Source organism: Glycine soja, chromosome 9, assembly GCF_004193775.1.
Source record: "Glycine soja cultivar W05 chromosome 9, ASM419377v2, whole genome shotgun sequence".
Lineage (NCBI taxonomy): Eukaryota > Viridiplantae > Streptophyta > Magnoliopsida > Fabales > Fabaceae > Glycine > Glycine soja.
This window is the reverse complement of record NC_041010.1, coordinates 41650118-41666835: the sequence shown is the minus strand read 5'-3', so window position 1 is coordinate 41666835 and position 16718 is coordinate 41650118. Positions and strand designations below refer to the sequence as shown.

The following is a 16718-nucleotide window of genomic DNA, read 5'->3' as shown; positions in this document are numbered from 1 at the left end:
TGCTTTGTGTTAGTATATATATGGCTTGCTTCAGTAGGTGGAATATATATCCATTGAGTGCGCTAAAGAATAAGTCCAAATATTTTGTGTGTCAAGAAATGCATGGCTGGTCATTGATCATGCTGCATTAATTTGGTCTACCTTATAATTTTATATTTGTTTTAAATTCGATTTATATTTTTTTATATTAAATACTATATTGTGAGAAAGACATAAAATTATATAAGTACCTGTAAATTTAGGTTTAAATTTCTTTCTACTCCTTGAAATTAAATTGAGTCGAGTTTGTTTGTCCTTCAAATTAGATTTTTTAGTACCATAATTTTAAAATAAACTACTTTTGAATGATAATTTTAATTCCAAATTAAGAAAACAAAAAAATCACTTTTGAATTCAAGGGATCAAAATTAAACTTGGCTCAAATTTGAAAAATCAAAAAAATATTTAAGTGCTATATGTTGTGAAATCCTTTTGGCATGAAATGCACGAATGCGTTAATACACAAATCACTAACTAAAAATCAGGAATTGCACCTTAGGTCAAGTGCTTTTTGCCACGGGCGAGTTGTTATTTTTATTTTTCTTTATTTAATTAAAAAAAATAAAAACCTACACATGATCAGGGTTTATGCATTATAGCTGCTGAATTTAAGCAACTCCAATGGCATATCAAAGTAGGAACTGACGGAGTTATCTCCTTCATTTTCATAGATTCTAACTTGTGAAACCAGAAAACTTTGACGGAGTTATATTACATTTTCATGGATTCTAACGGTGCTGGTGAAGAAGATAAGTTACAAAAACGCATGAACGAAATTGATGAAGGAGAAAGAGCAAAAAGGGAACTTGTCAAATCTTTCATGCCTTTAGTACGAAAATTCTTTGGTAACAATAAGCATTTTCCAATGGACTAATTAAGGAAGAATATTACTGTAAATCTTGCATTCCAACTAAATTACTTTCTTAAGAATTTCAATATCAAGAATAAGATTTTCGGGAAATTTTTATAAAATATATAATTATTCAAGTTTTTTAAAAATATATTAATTAACATTAGAAAGTTTAATAACTTTATGATTAATTACTAAATAAAAATTTTATTTTTACTATATATTAACATTCTTAAGAATTTTTTTATTCTTAGAAAATATTTTTTTACTCTCGATCTTCTACTAAATATAAAATATTCTATTCTCAAATTACTTTCTAAAATTTTTAGGATATGTTTTTACGCCAAACGCAGCCTAAAGTTATAATCAACAGTATATTGTCTTTCGTTTTCTAGGGCCAAACATTGTTCGTCGTGTTTTTAAGCATAAAAATGATTACAAATCGTCAAAGTGATTGAAAACTAAAAAAGTAAGAGCGACCAATTTTAAAAGTTAGTGGCATAAAAGTTTTTGGTTTTGAAATGACATTGAACCTACCTGTCGCTAACTTATACTAATACTGATATTAACTTGCTATTTCAATGGTATATACATCAATTGAGAGAACTACTAACTACTTATTAGTATGCTCGAGAGCCACTAAATGTTAATTGGATGGGATGATAATATTGTAATAATATAATATACTTATTATGAGGATAAAGATTTTTTTTATAGAGCAATAATATCTATGGGGAGAGAAATTATCCGGTGATACTTTGTTTTTTTAGAAATTAGTCTCATAATTCTTTATTGTAAAAAATGAGAATATCTTGTTTTTAAAAAAATTATAATAATAAATTTATTGAGTTTTAGAATAATTATTTTAAAAGTTATATTTAAAATTGTTTTCTGATTGATATAAACTTTTTATGTTGATTGAGAAATTAATCTTATATACAGAGAAAATTTTGTAAGATCATTTTTTGATAAACCTTTATTTTTATGAATGGGTAAAATTCCTTACAGTTTTGAAAGGAAACATATATACACTGATAAAGGATATTATTTTTAATATTACATTATAGTCCTAATCTGTCTAGTTTTAATTGGCTAAATTTCAACGATACACATGCATGCCCTAATATGTTTTTTTAAGGAAATTTCCAACTCAACGAAGCTAATAGCAAATGCACACAATAGTTTCTGGAGAATATAAAGTCATTTCGCTGTTATAATTGTTTTCTTTTCAAAAAGAGAATAGTGAGAGGATAAGACTCAAGTATATATTCAGCATTAGACTATTAAAGCTCAATCAATACCGCTAAACTATAAAAGCATTAGCCACCCAAAGACTTTTTCTTTTTTTTTTTCCTTTTGGGACCATATATTTCTCCCTTACTTATATATATATATATATATATATATATATATATATATATATATATATATATATATATATACACACACACACGTAATGTAATAAGTGAGAAAGCGTGAGATAGAATTGTAAATATAGATTATTAGATAATATTTAAAATATTAAGATTAAAAGATAAATGTACTTATACATTTTATTACACTACCAATAAATTAATATAGAACGTGAATTTTATTGTCTTAATAATTATATATTATCTTAATTGTTTGCATCAAATTTTATGAAAAATTAACAAAAATAAGAGGGAGTAAAATGTTTCATACTTTTTTATATTTTAAAATTATATATTACATTCATCTTATATATATATGAATGAGGTATCAAATAATCTTAAATTAATATAAAATTTTGTAAATATAATATATGTAAAATAAATTTTCAATCTAATAATAAATTTTGAAATAAATTATGACTTAAATATATTTTAAATTTTTATGATAATTTTTTTAATGTTGGTCCTTTTTTATTGAAATGGTCCTTGTAATTTTTTTTCTAGATTTTATTTTTGTTATTTTGCGTTAATCCTTATAAAAAATATTCATTTTTGTCCTCATAATATATAAATTATTTTTTTTTAGTTCCTACTAAATATTTTTTAAAAGGATTAATTCAAAATAAACAAAATATTATAAAGATAACTTATATCATAATTAATTAGATTACAATTAAAAGGGTAACTTGTGTCATCACTATGATAATTTGTCATAATTAATTCAATTAGTATTAAAAGGATAAACTATATCAAAATTAAATTAAATAACTTTTTCAAAAAAAATAGTGAGAAGAGGAAGTTCGTGCAGGAAAATCGGGGAGAAGAGTGTCATTTTGCTTGTTTTTAAAAAAGATAAGAGGTGAAAATAACAACCCCCTTATTAGGGATAGTTTCTTAAAACTATGTCATAGAAACCGATGACAGAAATCAAAATCACTAATCTCTAGTAGATAGTTTTCAAAACCACCTAATTTACTTTATTATTTTACAAAATCACCTAATTTATTAAAAAAGAAAAAGTCCTCAAAATCGTGGCTTGCAAAGGACATTTTGAGCATAAGGTAGATATTAACAAACCATTTCTCTATTGCTTTTAATAAGTATTAGTCATTATTTCCTGCATGAGATAAAATCATCCCAACCTTATCAAAACCATCATCTAGTTATTTTATAAACATCTATAAACTTGCAAGAATTCTTTAATAAAGTTAAAATCAAATACTTATTTTAATTAAAAAGCTTTCATACAGTAGAAATAAACTGAAGCAACCCACGTACACGATCAAGTCCCAACAACTCCGATGCTTGGAAGTCACATGCACACGTTATTATAGACAGAAAAGCTTAATCCAATTTCAACACTTACTTTGAATGTTGGGTTTTAGTCTCAAATTTCAACAATTAGAGTACAATTCAAATAGTTTATCTCACGAAGGAAATACGATTGCGCAGTTAACAGGAATCTCCTTTTATAAATGTTTTACAGCTGACAATAAGCTTGTCAATTCGCTTGTTACAGTAAGAGACAGCTTGTATAGCAAAAACAGTATCTGGGAAGCACATCCTTGAAAGGAAAAAAAAAACATGGAAACTCATGAAGGAAGCAGTTGTGTCATAAAGTCACATCACAGTTTAATACTCCTCAACTTCAGATATAGCTCCCTTAAGAATTTCAAAGTCACACCCAGAGCTATAGCTTGAAAAGGTGTCAATGAGAATGTGGTAAAAAAAATGTATGATTCATTCCTTAAAAGCAATAGCTTGTTGAACAGTGAACGGTAACTACCAAAAAAAATGTAAGATTCATTCCTTAAAAGCAGTATAAGAATCAAGGGAATTGGAATGACCCTCCAATTTGGCTGCTGCCAGAGGGAGGATCAATAGCAACCCAAAGGAGTGAGATAGTAATTGAAATTAGCCCCGACCAAACAAACACAATAGTGGGTGTCCTACCCCTTCTACCCATTAGCCCTTTTGCAAAGGGATACAAATGAGACAAGACCCAAAAACTGAAAAACACACCTCCAAGCAAGCTGCTCCATTCGCGATCTTCGCTGTATATAGTTCTGCTAACAGCAACAGCAATGGCTATCAGATTAACCATCATGATAGTTATTGGTGGTATCATAAGAGATGTCCACTTGATGACATAGAGATCGGCAAATTCATCGTTTTCGTCATCACCGCCGGATTTTGATGTCAAAGTGAATGAAATCTCAATGCCAGCCATCACCTTCAGCAGACCCTGGAGCACAGCAGCAAGGTGTGCACTTGTGCCTCCAATCAACCAGAATTGCTCATTCCTCCACCACTCTTCGAGCTCAATGCCGGACCACTTGATTTCCAAAGCAGCAAGGATGACAAGGGTCAAGGTTATGCCCAAGAGGTAAACTAGGAAGGTGACTTGAAGGGTTTGAACAATGAACTGGCCAGTGAAAAGTGAGAGAGCAGGAACGAAGCAATACACGATAAGGAAGATGGAAGTGAATGGATAAATTCCAACATTAAGGTAAGCAATCCTCTGAAGAAGTTTCAATCTAGAGCTGGCAAAAAGAGCATTGTTGCGGGAAAAGAAGATTTCAACTGAGCCGGTTGCCCAGCGAAGAACCTGGTGAAGCCTATCTGTGAGATTGATTGGAGCAGTGCCGCGGAAGGCATCCCTTTTGGTGACACAATATATAGAATTCCATCCTCTATTGTGCATTCTGTAGCCTGTCACAACATCCTCAGTAACTGATCCATAGATCCACCCAACTCTAAGGCCCCATTCAGTTTTGTCTTCGTACCAGCACGAGATGACATTGATGGCCTCAGCAACTGTAGCAACATCAAGAGGATCACGAGGGAGAGTTAGAGCACCGGGTGGACGCCCATATTTCATAGATGAATCATCATCAGCAAGGGGTAGGCCTTGGAACTCAGCCACCCTTACTGAATCAACAAGAAGACTTGAGTTGCCAAATTTCTTTGGAACAAGATCACTGCTCATTTCTTCTTCCTCTATGCTGCCATTCCTCAATGACTCAGAGACAGAGGCCACCGTTGAGGATTTCTTCTTCTTCTCCTTCCCACCAAACCAACCGCCCTCTTCTTTAATCCGGGGTGGATCAAAGCCATAGAGAGCAGTTCTTCGAAATAGACATCCTGTTCCAACATATACAGGACCTTGGATTCCATCAAGAGCGCGCATATTGACATCAAAGAAGACAGTGTTATGGTTCGCATAGCGATCATTGGTGTCGATTCCTTCAAACCTTTGAGGAAATTGAACATAGCAGAGCCTGTCCCCACCGCGGTCCATCATGAAGCACATTCCTTCTCTCAGTGCCTCAGAGTTGTATATGTAATGGTCACAGTCAAGATTAAGTATGAAAGGGCCATTGGACATTATGGCCGAGGCTCGAACCAAGGCATTCATGGCCCCTGCCTTTTTGTTGTGATCATAGCCGGGTCGTTTTTCACGAGAAACATAGACAAGCATAGGAAGACGAATATCAACTTCACTGAAATCCAAGGCATTTGAATCTGATTCTTTTCCAGTCAGTGGTTCATCACTTGGGGGTTGTAACATTACCTACATTTGAAACAAGACAAATAATGATTATTCCAAACTCAGATCAATATTGAATACTAATGAATAGTCTGATAAAGATTTGATAATTACCTGTATGATACTTGCATGATCACCCCTTGAATGCTCCGGTGCAGCAGTTGTCCAAGTACCAGGCCAGTGCTTAGTATCAGCCATCCATGTAGCTTTAGGAATCTTCAAATTTTCCATTGGTTCTTCATTTCTATCCTCTCTCCACTTCTTCATTGCCTTCATTTCTTCTCTGGCATTATATGCATCAGAACGGCGCCGGATCGAATCAGGAAGGCTATTAATCCGTACCTTGAACTCGTCATACTCACGCTTTACTCGCCTGCGGTCCCTCACAAAATCAGACCGCACTTTGTTCTTGTAGGGATCTCTCTTCAGGTTAAAATAAGATTCTGGGTTCCTGGGCTCAATGTGGTGCTTCCGACAAAAAGGAACCCACATATTGGCAAAAGCTGCAGCCTCTGCCATGGCCTCAAAAGTTAGAAGTGCACCTCCATCGTCAGAGACATAACATGAGAGTTTCTCAACAGGATAATCAGCAGCTAGAATAGAGAGAATGGTATTTGCAGTAACAAGTGGTGGTTCTTTTTCTGGATCAGCAGTTGAGACAAACATATCTATTCCTGGAAGATCAGATTTCCCAGTAGGATTGGTGGGATTAGGAGTTTCAAACTTGTCTTTCAAAACATCAAGATCGGCAACACGGTTTACGGGGAAGAGCTTAGGAAGCTGGTCAAGCAGCCAGGAGAAGGCAAACCAGATTTCACAAACCACAGACATTCCCCACAGCCAGACTGCATCCTCATTGGGGTTTTCGACCCTCCACTTTAGGAACAAAACTAGAACCACTAGCCGAACTAATATCATCAGCCTGAAACTCAAAACAACAACATTTAAAATTAATATGTTGATTCAAATACTGCTACTGCCATATTAGATTAGAGCATATTTCACACAGTGATCGATCAATTCCAGAAGCTAGCCAAATAACATTAACGATGATAATAACAATAACAAAAAAAAAAAGTCAAAATTATGAATCAGCAGACAAGCACATTTTCTATAACATAATAATTTCTCCCATTTTATATAAAGTAGTTATTTACAAAATATACTAAATTCCTCAAAAAGAGGTTGGACATTCATTTGCAAAGAAAACTGATTCAAATTGAATGTCATATAATGAAGATACCAACTTGAGTTAAGCCTACCATGATATCATCAATAACAGAAAACAAATTATTGCATTGACATAAATCTGAAAATTCAACTCACCCATGGCATTGTAAAAAAATTCAGGAAAACATAAATCTAGAGGAAGAGGGTCTCATACCGATAAGGACTGAGAATTGCAGCAGAAATACTCAATTTGCGGGTCAAGGGCTTCCACTGCTTCTCCTTGAACACATTAGGGTCACCCTCCATCCAATCAGAGCCAAAACCAGAACTGGCATCAGGCTCCTCTTCTTTATTAGGCCACATAGCATTCCCATATCCATAGCTCCCCTTGGTTTCAAACAACCACTTAGCATGATCAAACTCATTACTCTGGCTCCTCGGGAACGACAAACTTTTGTCCATCTTATTAACCCCATGAGCAGCACCAGGAGGCGCAGGCAAAGGCAGTGCCTGTGAGTTGGCAACATCTTGCAGCTCATGCTCAGGGTCCTCCTTGTAAGGCTTCTTACAACCAGGGCAAATCCCCTCACCAGCCCTCAAAGCATCCATATAACAATCCTTACAAATCTTGTAATCACACTCACAAGGAACCACATCCAGCCCTCTTTCATTAGTCATGAGACTTCTATCACACCCAGGTACTGCACAAGAGGACCCTTTTGCACCAGCCATCTGGGGGTGGCTGGATTCTGACTCGATCACCTTGTCCTTCAAATGAGCACGTGTGAGCTGATTAAAACCACCTGTGAACAAAGAACTCGAAGCGTATTGGTCCTCCACTCTCCGAGAATTCGACCTCTCCAGCGAAATCTCCATAGGCTGGTTATCAGGTGTTGGAGGAATGTGAACTGAGTAGGTAGTAGCAATCCCCCCATTCGCACCCTCCTGATCCATATCATTGCTCAGATGTGTGATCTTCCGAATGGAGGATACACGCTTGAATTTAGTAGCCATGGCAATGAAACCACACTGAAGAAGAAACCTGTAATTCAACACCACCACCACACACTACTTCATTATATATAAAAGATGAAACTTTTAGAATTCTTCAAAAAAGCGACAACAATTTCAAACACGGAAAATTGAAAATAAAGAAACACTCAGCGCTCGCTCTGTTTGTCAAGTGGCAAGACGGAGGAGTACATGAGTTACTATAAAAAATAATTGCAATGAGAAAGAATTAAGAAAGTTTCTTTTAAAAAATGGTCTTACCAGCTCAAAGGACAACAACCAATTAAGCGCGTGTCTGACGTTGTCAAGTGTCAACTTCTCTCTCAAACAGGACTGAGTCTAACACATAAGGATTTTCAAAACCCACTAAACAAAAGGGACACAAAACCAAATCAACGTTGATAATAATAATTCCAACACAGAGAGAAAGAACAGAACAGAACGGATCACATCCACGTTCGAAATCACACTTCAAAAATCAATGCCGGCCCGGCAACCTTAAACGCTGCTTCAACTTCTGCAGCCATTTTGAATGGTATTGAGGAGTTTGGTAATACGGAAACGAATAAAGGGTGTGTTTTTGGTAAAAACACCAAATTGACGACAACTTTTACGGCGTGAAAAAGAACCCGGGAAAAGGATATGGAGAGAGAAAGAAAGAAAAAACAATAAAACAGGGATGAATATCCTATGATACTATTATGTTCCAACAATGTGCCAATGATCTCGGTGGCTGAGAAGACAAGCAAATAGTTGTAGCAAATTTGCAATGTGCTGTAATTAGATATGCGTGAATCGTGATTCTATTCTTATTTTTATTTATTACTGCGGAAGGTTCTTTCGGGAAGTACGAAGTGTCTGATTGATACGGAGATGGATGTTAGTTTTACTTCATGCGGTTTGTACTCGGCCAGGGAGAAATTTTCTACTGCGGCCAACTTTATGTGTTCTTCCTCTACTTCATTCTAATTAATTTCCAATTTTACTCTGCTTTTTAATAAGACGAGTTTCATAAATTTTTCACTTTTAGTATGCTTTGTAATAGTTATTATTTTAAAAACTATATCAATGATTATTTTTGAATAATAGGATACTGATTAAGGAAGTATAACGGGAAAATAATCTTATTAAGATATCTGAATATACATTCTTTTATGATTTTTTTAAATGCAGTCTTATATAATTTTCAATAAAATCCTTTATTAGTTCTTTACCCTGATTAGCAAGACGTATTTTAAATTTGTTGAATGTAATATTGACCAAATACAGTTATTTAATTTTTAATATATATAATCTTAAGAGAAAATACAATATATATATATATATATATATATATATATATATATATATATATATATATAATGAACTTATACACATTAGTTTTTGTAAAAGTTGGTGAGAAAACTTTTATAATTAATTTTAATTCATAGTAAAGTCGAGTTCATCTTGCACTCATTTTTTTTGTCTTCCCTAAGTACTTACAAGACTAATTATTATACCATGTTTATATAGGATATACTTATAAAAAATGTTATTTAATTAAAATATTTTTCAATAAAAAATTTATTACTTTGGTCTCGAATACAAACCAAAAAATATTAATTCACAATACTGAAAAATGTTAGTTAACTTTATTTAACTTCATCAATCTCATTTGAAAAAAGGAAATTCATTTCCTAAACAATCCTCTTTAGGCTCTCACCAAAGTAAAAAAATAATAAATAAATAAATAACTATCCTCTTCACGCTAATGTTTTAAATGAAAACTTGCTTTAAATGAAAATGTTTTTTTCTCTACCTTGAAAAGGTCATGTGGTTAATATTATAATTTACAAGAATCAAAGAAGTCATTATAAATAAAATTTGAATTAAATAAGGATGCTTCGGATATGATTTTATTAAATGAAGAAACTAGTTAAAAATTGTTTAAGGGATGTTTGTTTCATATAGCCTAGCAAAGGGCAACCTTCATACCCCTTGTATAATAATGCTCAAATAGATAAGGTGTTTATTCCCTTAAAATATCATCATCGATTATTAATTGATTGACAAGTGTATTAATTTTATCACAAGTAGTAAAGATTAAAACGGAAGTTCGAATGTCGAGTCCACTTGAACTTTGTTTATACTTACGTTGTTAAATATCCAATTTGTTAATAATAGGAGAAGTAGAAGAGACAAGAAGAGAGGCAAAGAATTGTAAATGTGAAATTTAAGAGTAAAAAGGACAAAAGAAAATGATAATAAGAAAATTAAACAATAGCTTTAAATACAAAAGATGAATTTAGAATATGATAATGTTAGGTTCTAGTGTGTCTAACTATCCTTGATGTAATATTAACGATATTCTCTATTGAATGTTTTTTCAATTTTCACCCACATTTGTTAATATACTCAACTCAAATCTCTCACGCTGAAGAGCTTAGTTTATATATTCTTTCTCCCAAATCCCTTTGCAAAGACAAAATAATAAACAACATTAAGTAAAAAGATGTTATTTAAAGGCACAACAAAGTCACGCTATATCTAGCAATGTAATATTGAGATGTTCTTTAATAGTTCTTTTAGACATCACCATTTCTCAATAAATAATCCCTAAAACAAATGCATGAATGACCAAACCACACATTAACAATGAAAAGCAAGAAAGAACAATAGAAATTGAGATTATATTAATAGATAAGAAGAACGATTGCATAAAGAGAGAGTTTCCCATAAGGGATAGACCCAGTGTGTAGGTTCTGAGATTGTCTGTCTTTTCCGTCTACTTTCTCCTCCTTATATAGACACCATGTAGCTTACTTTTCACGCTGACTTCGTACTTAGCGCGGACTTTCGCACTAAGCGCGCCTTTGGGCTTCTTCATGAGCCTTATGCGCGCTAAGTCTGCAGTATGGGCTAAGCCTGTATCGCGCGCTAAGCCTGCAATGTGGGCTAAGCCTCTATCGCGCGCTTAGCGAGCATCCAATTCTTCCAACTTTTTTTTTAAGATTTTTTTCTTCTAGTTTTTGCATCATTTTTTCCTCAAATCACAAATTTTCTTCTTTTGAATTCTGTTACTAAAAAATAACAAAGATGTTAATTTCTTTATTATTTTATTAAAAACAATAATAAAGTAAAGAAATTGGAATCATTTTTAATCAAAATTGACTATCAAATTAGCTTATATTTCGCAGTTATCATTGACTTTATCAGAAAATTGTAAATCCTATTGCATCATTTTCACATTCTTTTTAGTTGAATTATACTTTTAATTTTAGAAGTTGAGTTTACTTGTGAAATCTCCTATAAAATTCCCTGAAAAATATAGAATTGATGAGATTTTTTTACCGATATACACAACTTCGTGATGGGATTTAAATGCGATGATGTTGTCTGTTAGACCATAAACGCAATTTCGTGTGATGGGGTTATTTGGGATGATGAATATAACATTGTTTAAGCTTTTTCTAGGAGACTAAGGTTTTGTTCTATTCTTCAAACGAAACTTCGGGCAATGTTTTTTGTTTTGAGAATGGCGGAGGTAGTTGGCTGCAAGAAGATTAATTTAAAGTATGACTACTTGGAGGTTGCTAAAATAATGAATAGTAGTTTATGTGCCAATACTTCTTTTATTGAGTTGGTAAATATGATCCATGGAAGTTTGTTGACTTTTCAACTTAATAGTGTGGTTCATGTTTTTAGGGAGTCAAACATGTTAACAAATTCATTTGCAAAACATGGTTTGACCAACAGTAGGGAAGTCTCCTTTCTCTCAATCCTTGATTTCACTAAAAACTTCTTCATGGAGGATGCAAATGTAACTCTTTATTCCTTGAATAATGGTTAATTTAGTTATGGGGAGCTTTGCCCAGACCATTCAGGAAAAAAAAACTTTTTGGTAATAACATGTCTAATAAAGTTTAACGAACATAGTTACATACCATTATACCCTCATAATTAATTACCAAGCCACCTTTATTATTTATTAATAGGTGATTTAGAATAAGAAAAATACCCTCTAGCTTCTAAGATAGAAATTGTGTTGTTGGTTTTTTCTAGTAATGAGAATGTTATCCTTTGAACTTTGTATGATGTACTCATGTTTATCAATGTAAATAGGTGTTTTCTATACTATTATCTTTTCTGTTTTTATCTTACATTATTCATCTTTACATTCTTTTATGGTAACTTCTAAATAAGATTTAAAGAAGGTAAGTTTTAGGGGTTAGACGCTCGGAAGAGGGTAATTTTGAATAGAACAAAAAGAAAGGATTTCATAGGAAAATCATTACTAGACATAGAATGATTATTTTATGCCCATGCATTTTTGCAAACATCTCGAATTCATACTTCATGCATTTTATTTGTTGAGTCTTTGCAAAGGAATTTGAAAAATAGATAAATAAGATAAGCTTGTCATCATGAGGAATCAGAATAACCTAAATTGATAAAGAAAAATCATAAATTCATACATTTTAGTCAAACAAGGCAGACTAGGTCTCAACCTTATCACGTTCTGGTTTTATTTCTTTTATCTCTTATTTTTATCTTTTATTTTTCTTATCTTATCTTATCTTTATCTTTTATTTTCTCTTATCTTTCATTTTTCTTATCTTCTATTTTTATCTTTAAATCTTTTAATTTAAAACTTTTATTTTTCCTTCTATTTTGATATTTAAATCTTTATCTTATCTACTATATTTTCTTATTTTTATTTTAAATTCTTTATCTATTACTTTTAATTTAAGTTTGTATTAATCTAAATACAAACAAAATTCATGTGGATTCGACACTCGGATTTCCTAATACTTTACTACTTGTGACAAATTTGGTACTCTAGCCAACAACTTAACACCATACTTTACTTAAATAGGTTTGACCTGCTTTATAAAACCAAAGTCTAAGTATATCTTATTATCTATCAAATATTTTTTTTACATGACCTGGTCTTTTTAAAAGTCAAACCTAACCTATTCAAAAGCCTACTTTATATTTAAATCTAAATTTTATATTTTTTTTCAAAAGTGAAACTTATAATTCATGTTAGTTTTTTAACAACTTAAGTGTGATAATGTCTCCGCACAATAAAGTCAAACAAAAAAATGGTAATCAACAACATAACATACTTGCATATTTGATCCATGGATCGCATTTTTTAATTGGATAATGCATAAATTCTATTTTTCGTTTTAGTATTTTAAATTTTGATCTATTAATTTTTTTTCATGCCAAGATTAAAAAGAAAAAACAAACGATACATTTTCCCAAAAAAAATTAACCAAAAGGAATAAAAAAAATTAGCATGCGAGAGATTATCACCCTTACATATTACTTATTTATGATTCATGAATTTAAACTTACAATTTAAGTTAATTTATTTTAATAATATTTTTTTTATTTCAAAAAATTATTTTATATATGATATGAGATTATTAATTTAGTGATATATTAAATATATACATGTAATATGTAAATAAGCTTATCTACCAAGTTTAATAGACTTTTTTATGAGCTCAAACTTAACCTATTTAACTAAATAAGTTCTTTTAAAAACTTAAGTCTAACATTTTTATTAAACTATAAATAGGTCAAGCGATAGGTTCTTACTAATAGCCCAACTTATTTCCATCCTTGCCCATAACACACTTACACAGTGTTATATTTGTTAAATTTTACTAAACTCTGACCAAGACTCCACTTTTTGCTCCATCCATGAAGCGTATGAATTCACCCAAATGTAGATAGACCAAAAGAGGGAATGAAGGGATAAGAATAGGAATTATAGTCCTGTTGGAAAAAAGGACACATGTGGGAACATATCAACTGGCGAACCATGTCAATAGTAAGGGTGTTGCTGTGCCACGAGGCACGACCATAGAAGTAATGAAAAATAAAAAGTTATGTGAGACACTTCAAAACTTATGTGAGACACATTTGTTCTATCCGTTCGAGTTTCGCTTCTTTAGAGAAGATGAGATGCTAAAAATGAAAGTGTTCACAACGCATACCGAAAGGATACATGTTATTATTATTAGAGTATGTGTTGGTGCAAATCGTGTGTTAATAAAAAATCTATCTAATTCTATATTTTGGGAAAAATTTATGTGAATGACGATGTTGCACATTTCTACAAAGTACACAAGATAAAAATTTAGATCGTTTAAGTCTTTTTCCCAAATTGATTTTAGGAGATAAGTCATAGAAAAAGGACTTAAGACTTAATCTCAAAGTTATTTGCATCTATGAGTAGTCCTATAATTATAAGCATGCTAAGTCTTAGTTCCTATTCATTAAATCTTCTAAAGTTCTCTTTGTTTCAGCCATGTTAGAATAACAAGGATTATGTAGAAAGCTTTGAGGATTTCGCTTTTCTTTTTCTAGTTATCTCTAACTAACTTGCGAATATCTCTAACATTCTTAAAAAAAACAAATCGGAATTAGTATAAAAACTTGGTATTTTAAAAAAATACTATAGTTTGTAAAAAAATACAAAACCACATAACACATTTGATGGTGTAAATTTTACTTTACACGTAATGGAACATATATATGGATCATGAAAGTTCGGGGCCCCGCATTATGTGGGCCCCACACTTCTCCTTTTCACATGAATGAATCGTGAAAGGCTGCCGCTGCCTGGCCGTGACTATTGCTGGAAATTGGGAAAAGCCCTAATCAGTACCAAACTCCCTCATTTCCCTCCTTCGCTATTTTTCCATTAATCAAACAACATATTGCATTGCAAATATTTATAATTTATAATAATGCCAGTATAATTCATTCTTGTGGTGTAAAATTATAATGAGCGTGATTTTTTATTAATTGACAGTATAACTTTTCTGTTATAATTTTTTTTTTGCATTGAAAATATACAGGAATTATTATTTTTTTAATCATTTCAAGATTTAAATGAGTAGATTTAGAAATTTTCCATTAATAAAAAAGTTCTTAAATTCTAAAAGAGAAACGTATATAAACAATTGACACGTCTAGTTTTTTTTTTCTTTAAAAATGTGGTCCAATTTGTTTATATTATAAACTAGAACGTGCACTAGCAGGAGAGAGAGAAAAGGAAAGAAAAAAAAAATTAAAGATGACAAAAAAAGTAGTGGACTCATGTTTTATAAAATGTTTTTTTTTTTTTTTACAGGATGTTGTATATAAAAAATGTTAACACATGTACTGTTGTACATGTAAAAACAGTGGTTGTATAGATTTTATATAAGTGTAGACTATATATAGGTTTTACTTTTTATCTAGCTGCTACTCTTGTGTAACACTGTCACTAACTCTGACTACTGTGTGATTGTGCTACTTCTATAATTTGAATATTCTCTCGCTCGTACTCTCTCCAGTCTCATGCTCCCTCTAGCTTCTCTATTTGGATGTCTCACTTTTTTCTTCAATTTTTCACCATTTTTTTCTCTTCATTATTTGTATGCTTCTATTTTTATTTTTTGGACTACAATGAGAGGAGAGGAACTATTTTGTTTCCTGTTGTCAGTGTGAAACGACAGGATCCCAGATTCCCAATATAACCCAAAAGGAAGAAACTTTGTTCACCATCATCACCTCTACATATCCTATTATCTCTAATGTTGCAATAATACTGAGGAATGAGGATTGTCTTATTAATCATTAGTTTCGTATGAAATCATGGATTTCGGGGTGGATAAGAGTAGAAAAATGTTGTTGTCAATGTGTACGTGGCACATGCTCAACAAATGTATTAATTCATCAATAATTACTTCAATACTTCAACCAATGTGTCCGTGTGCTCATCTCCTTTGTTTGTATGATGAAATATGTGACCGACCAAACGAAACCACAGGGCACAGGGACAAATGGACATGAAAATATTCCAATTACTACTTTATTGCATTTTTGATTGCATAAAGGTCTCAGGGCCACTAGCAGTAGACCCATCATGATTTGAACTACCACCATCCATACATGTCCAAAGTCAAAACCAATCCAATAATTAAATTCTTGTATAAATGGATGCTACTTTTTATCAGAAAAAAGTCAGTTAGGCTTTTATCACCGATACGATGAAATAATTTGCGTTTCGGTATCATCATCCTTCGTGGATTGGACCTAAATAAGCATATTCTTCATTTCTTTCTGCTATCTTTCCAGCCTCCACATCGTTGAACGCAATCGATCTATGCATGACACACAAGTTTTAAAAGATTGTCATTGTAGATGCTGGCTAGGTAATTTGTGGAGGGAATTAGATAACCAATTATAAAATTAAATAAAATATTTTTATGTATGATTAATCATGTGGACAAGTGTGGCATTTGATTGTCATTTATGCATGTTATGCATTGCCATTTTAATACTGAGAATAAAGAAGAATGTGGTGGAGATTCATATCTCCTTTTAATTTATCATGTATCGACGACATTTTGTTTACTGCAAGCAAAACCAAGAAAAAACACAGGGTAGTGCAACTTTTCTTAAAGAAGTGGGTAATCCTTCTTAGCTCTTAATAATTGGATTAGACTAACAAATTATCAATTCATAATAAAACTAACCTAGCCTGACCGGATACAAAATACCTTGGGGAATTGCTAGGGACACCTAGCGTTTTGCTGGTACACCGTAGAAGATGTGCAATTCCAATTTTACCCTTTCGTAAGCCTGATACAGATTGTCAATCCATATGCCCCTACGGATTGCCAATCCGTACGTAGCCCAT

At 32.2% G+C, this 16718-nt stretch overlaps 1 protein-coding gene across 1 annotated transcript; it reads right to left on the bottom strand.

Annotated features, from left to right (window-relative positions):
• Positions 1-4024: 4024 nt before the first annotated feature.
• On the bottom strand, positions 4025-8816 carry LOC114368979 (cellulose synthase-like protein D3). Its single transcript, XM_028326282.1, has 4 exons — positions 8294-8816; positions 7236-8063; positions 5966-6773; positions 4025-5875 (listed from the first exon to the last, which is right to left on the bottom strand). Exons 2-4 carry the CDS (start codon positions 8033-8035, stop codon positions 4130-4132), a joined length of 3354 nt encoding a protein of 1117 aa, XP_028182083.1. The 5' UTR covers positions 8036-8063; positions 8294-8816; the 3' UTR covers positions 4025-4129.
• Positions 8817-16718: the final 7902 nt, after the last annotated feature.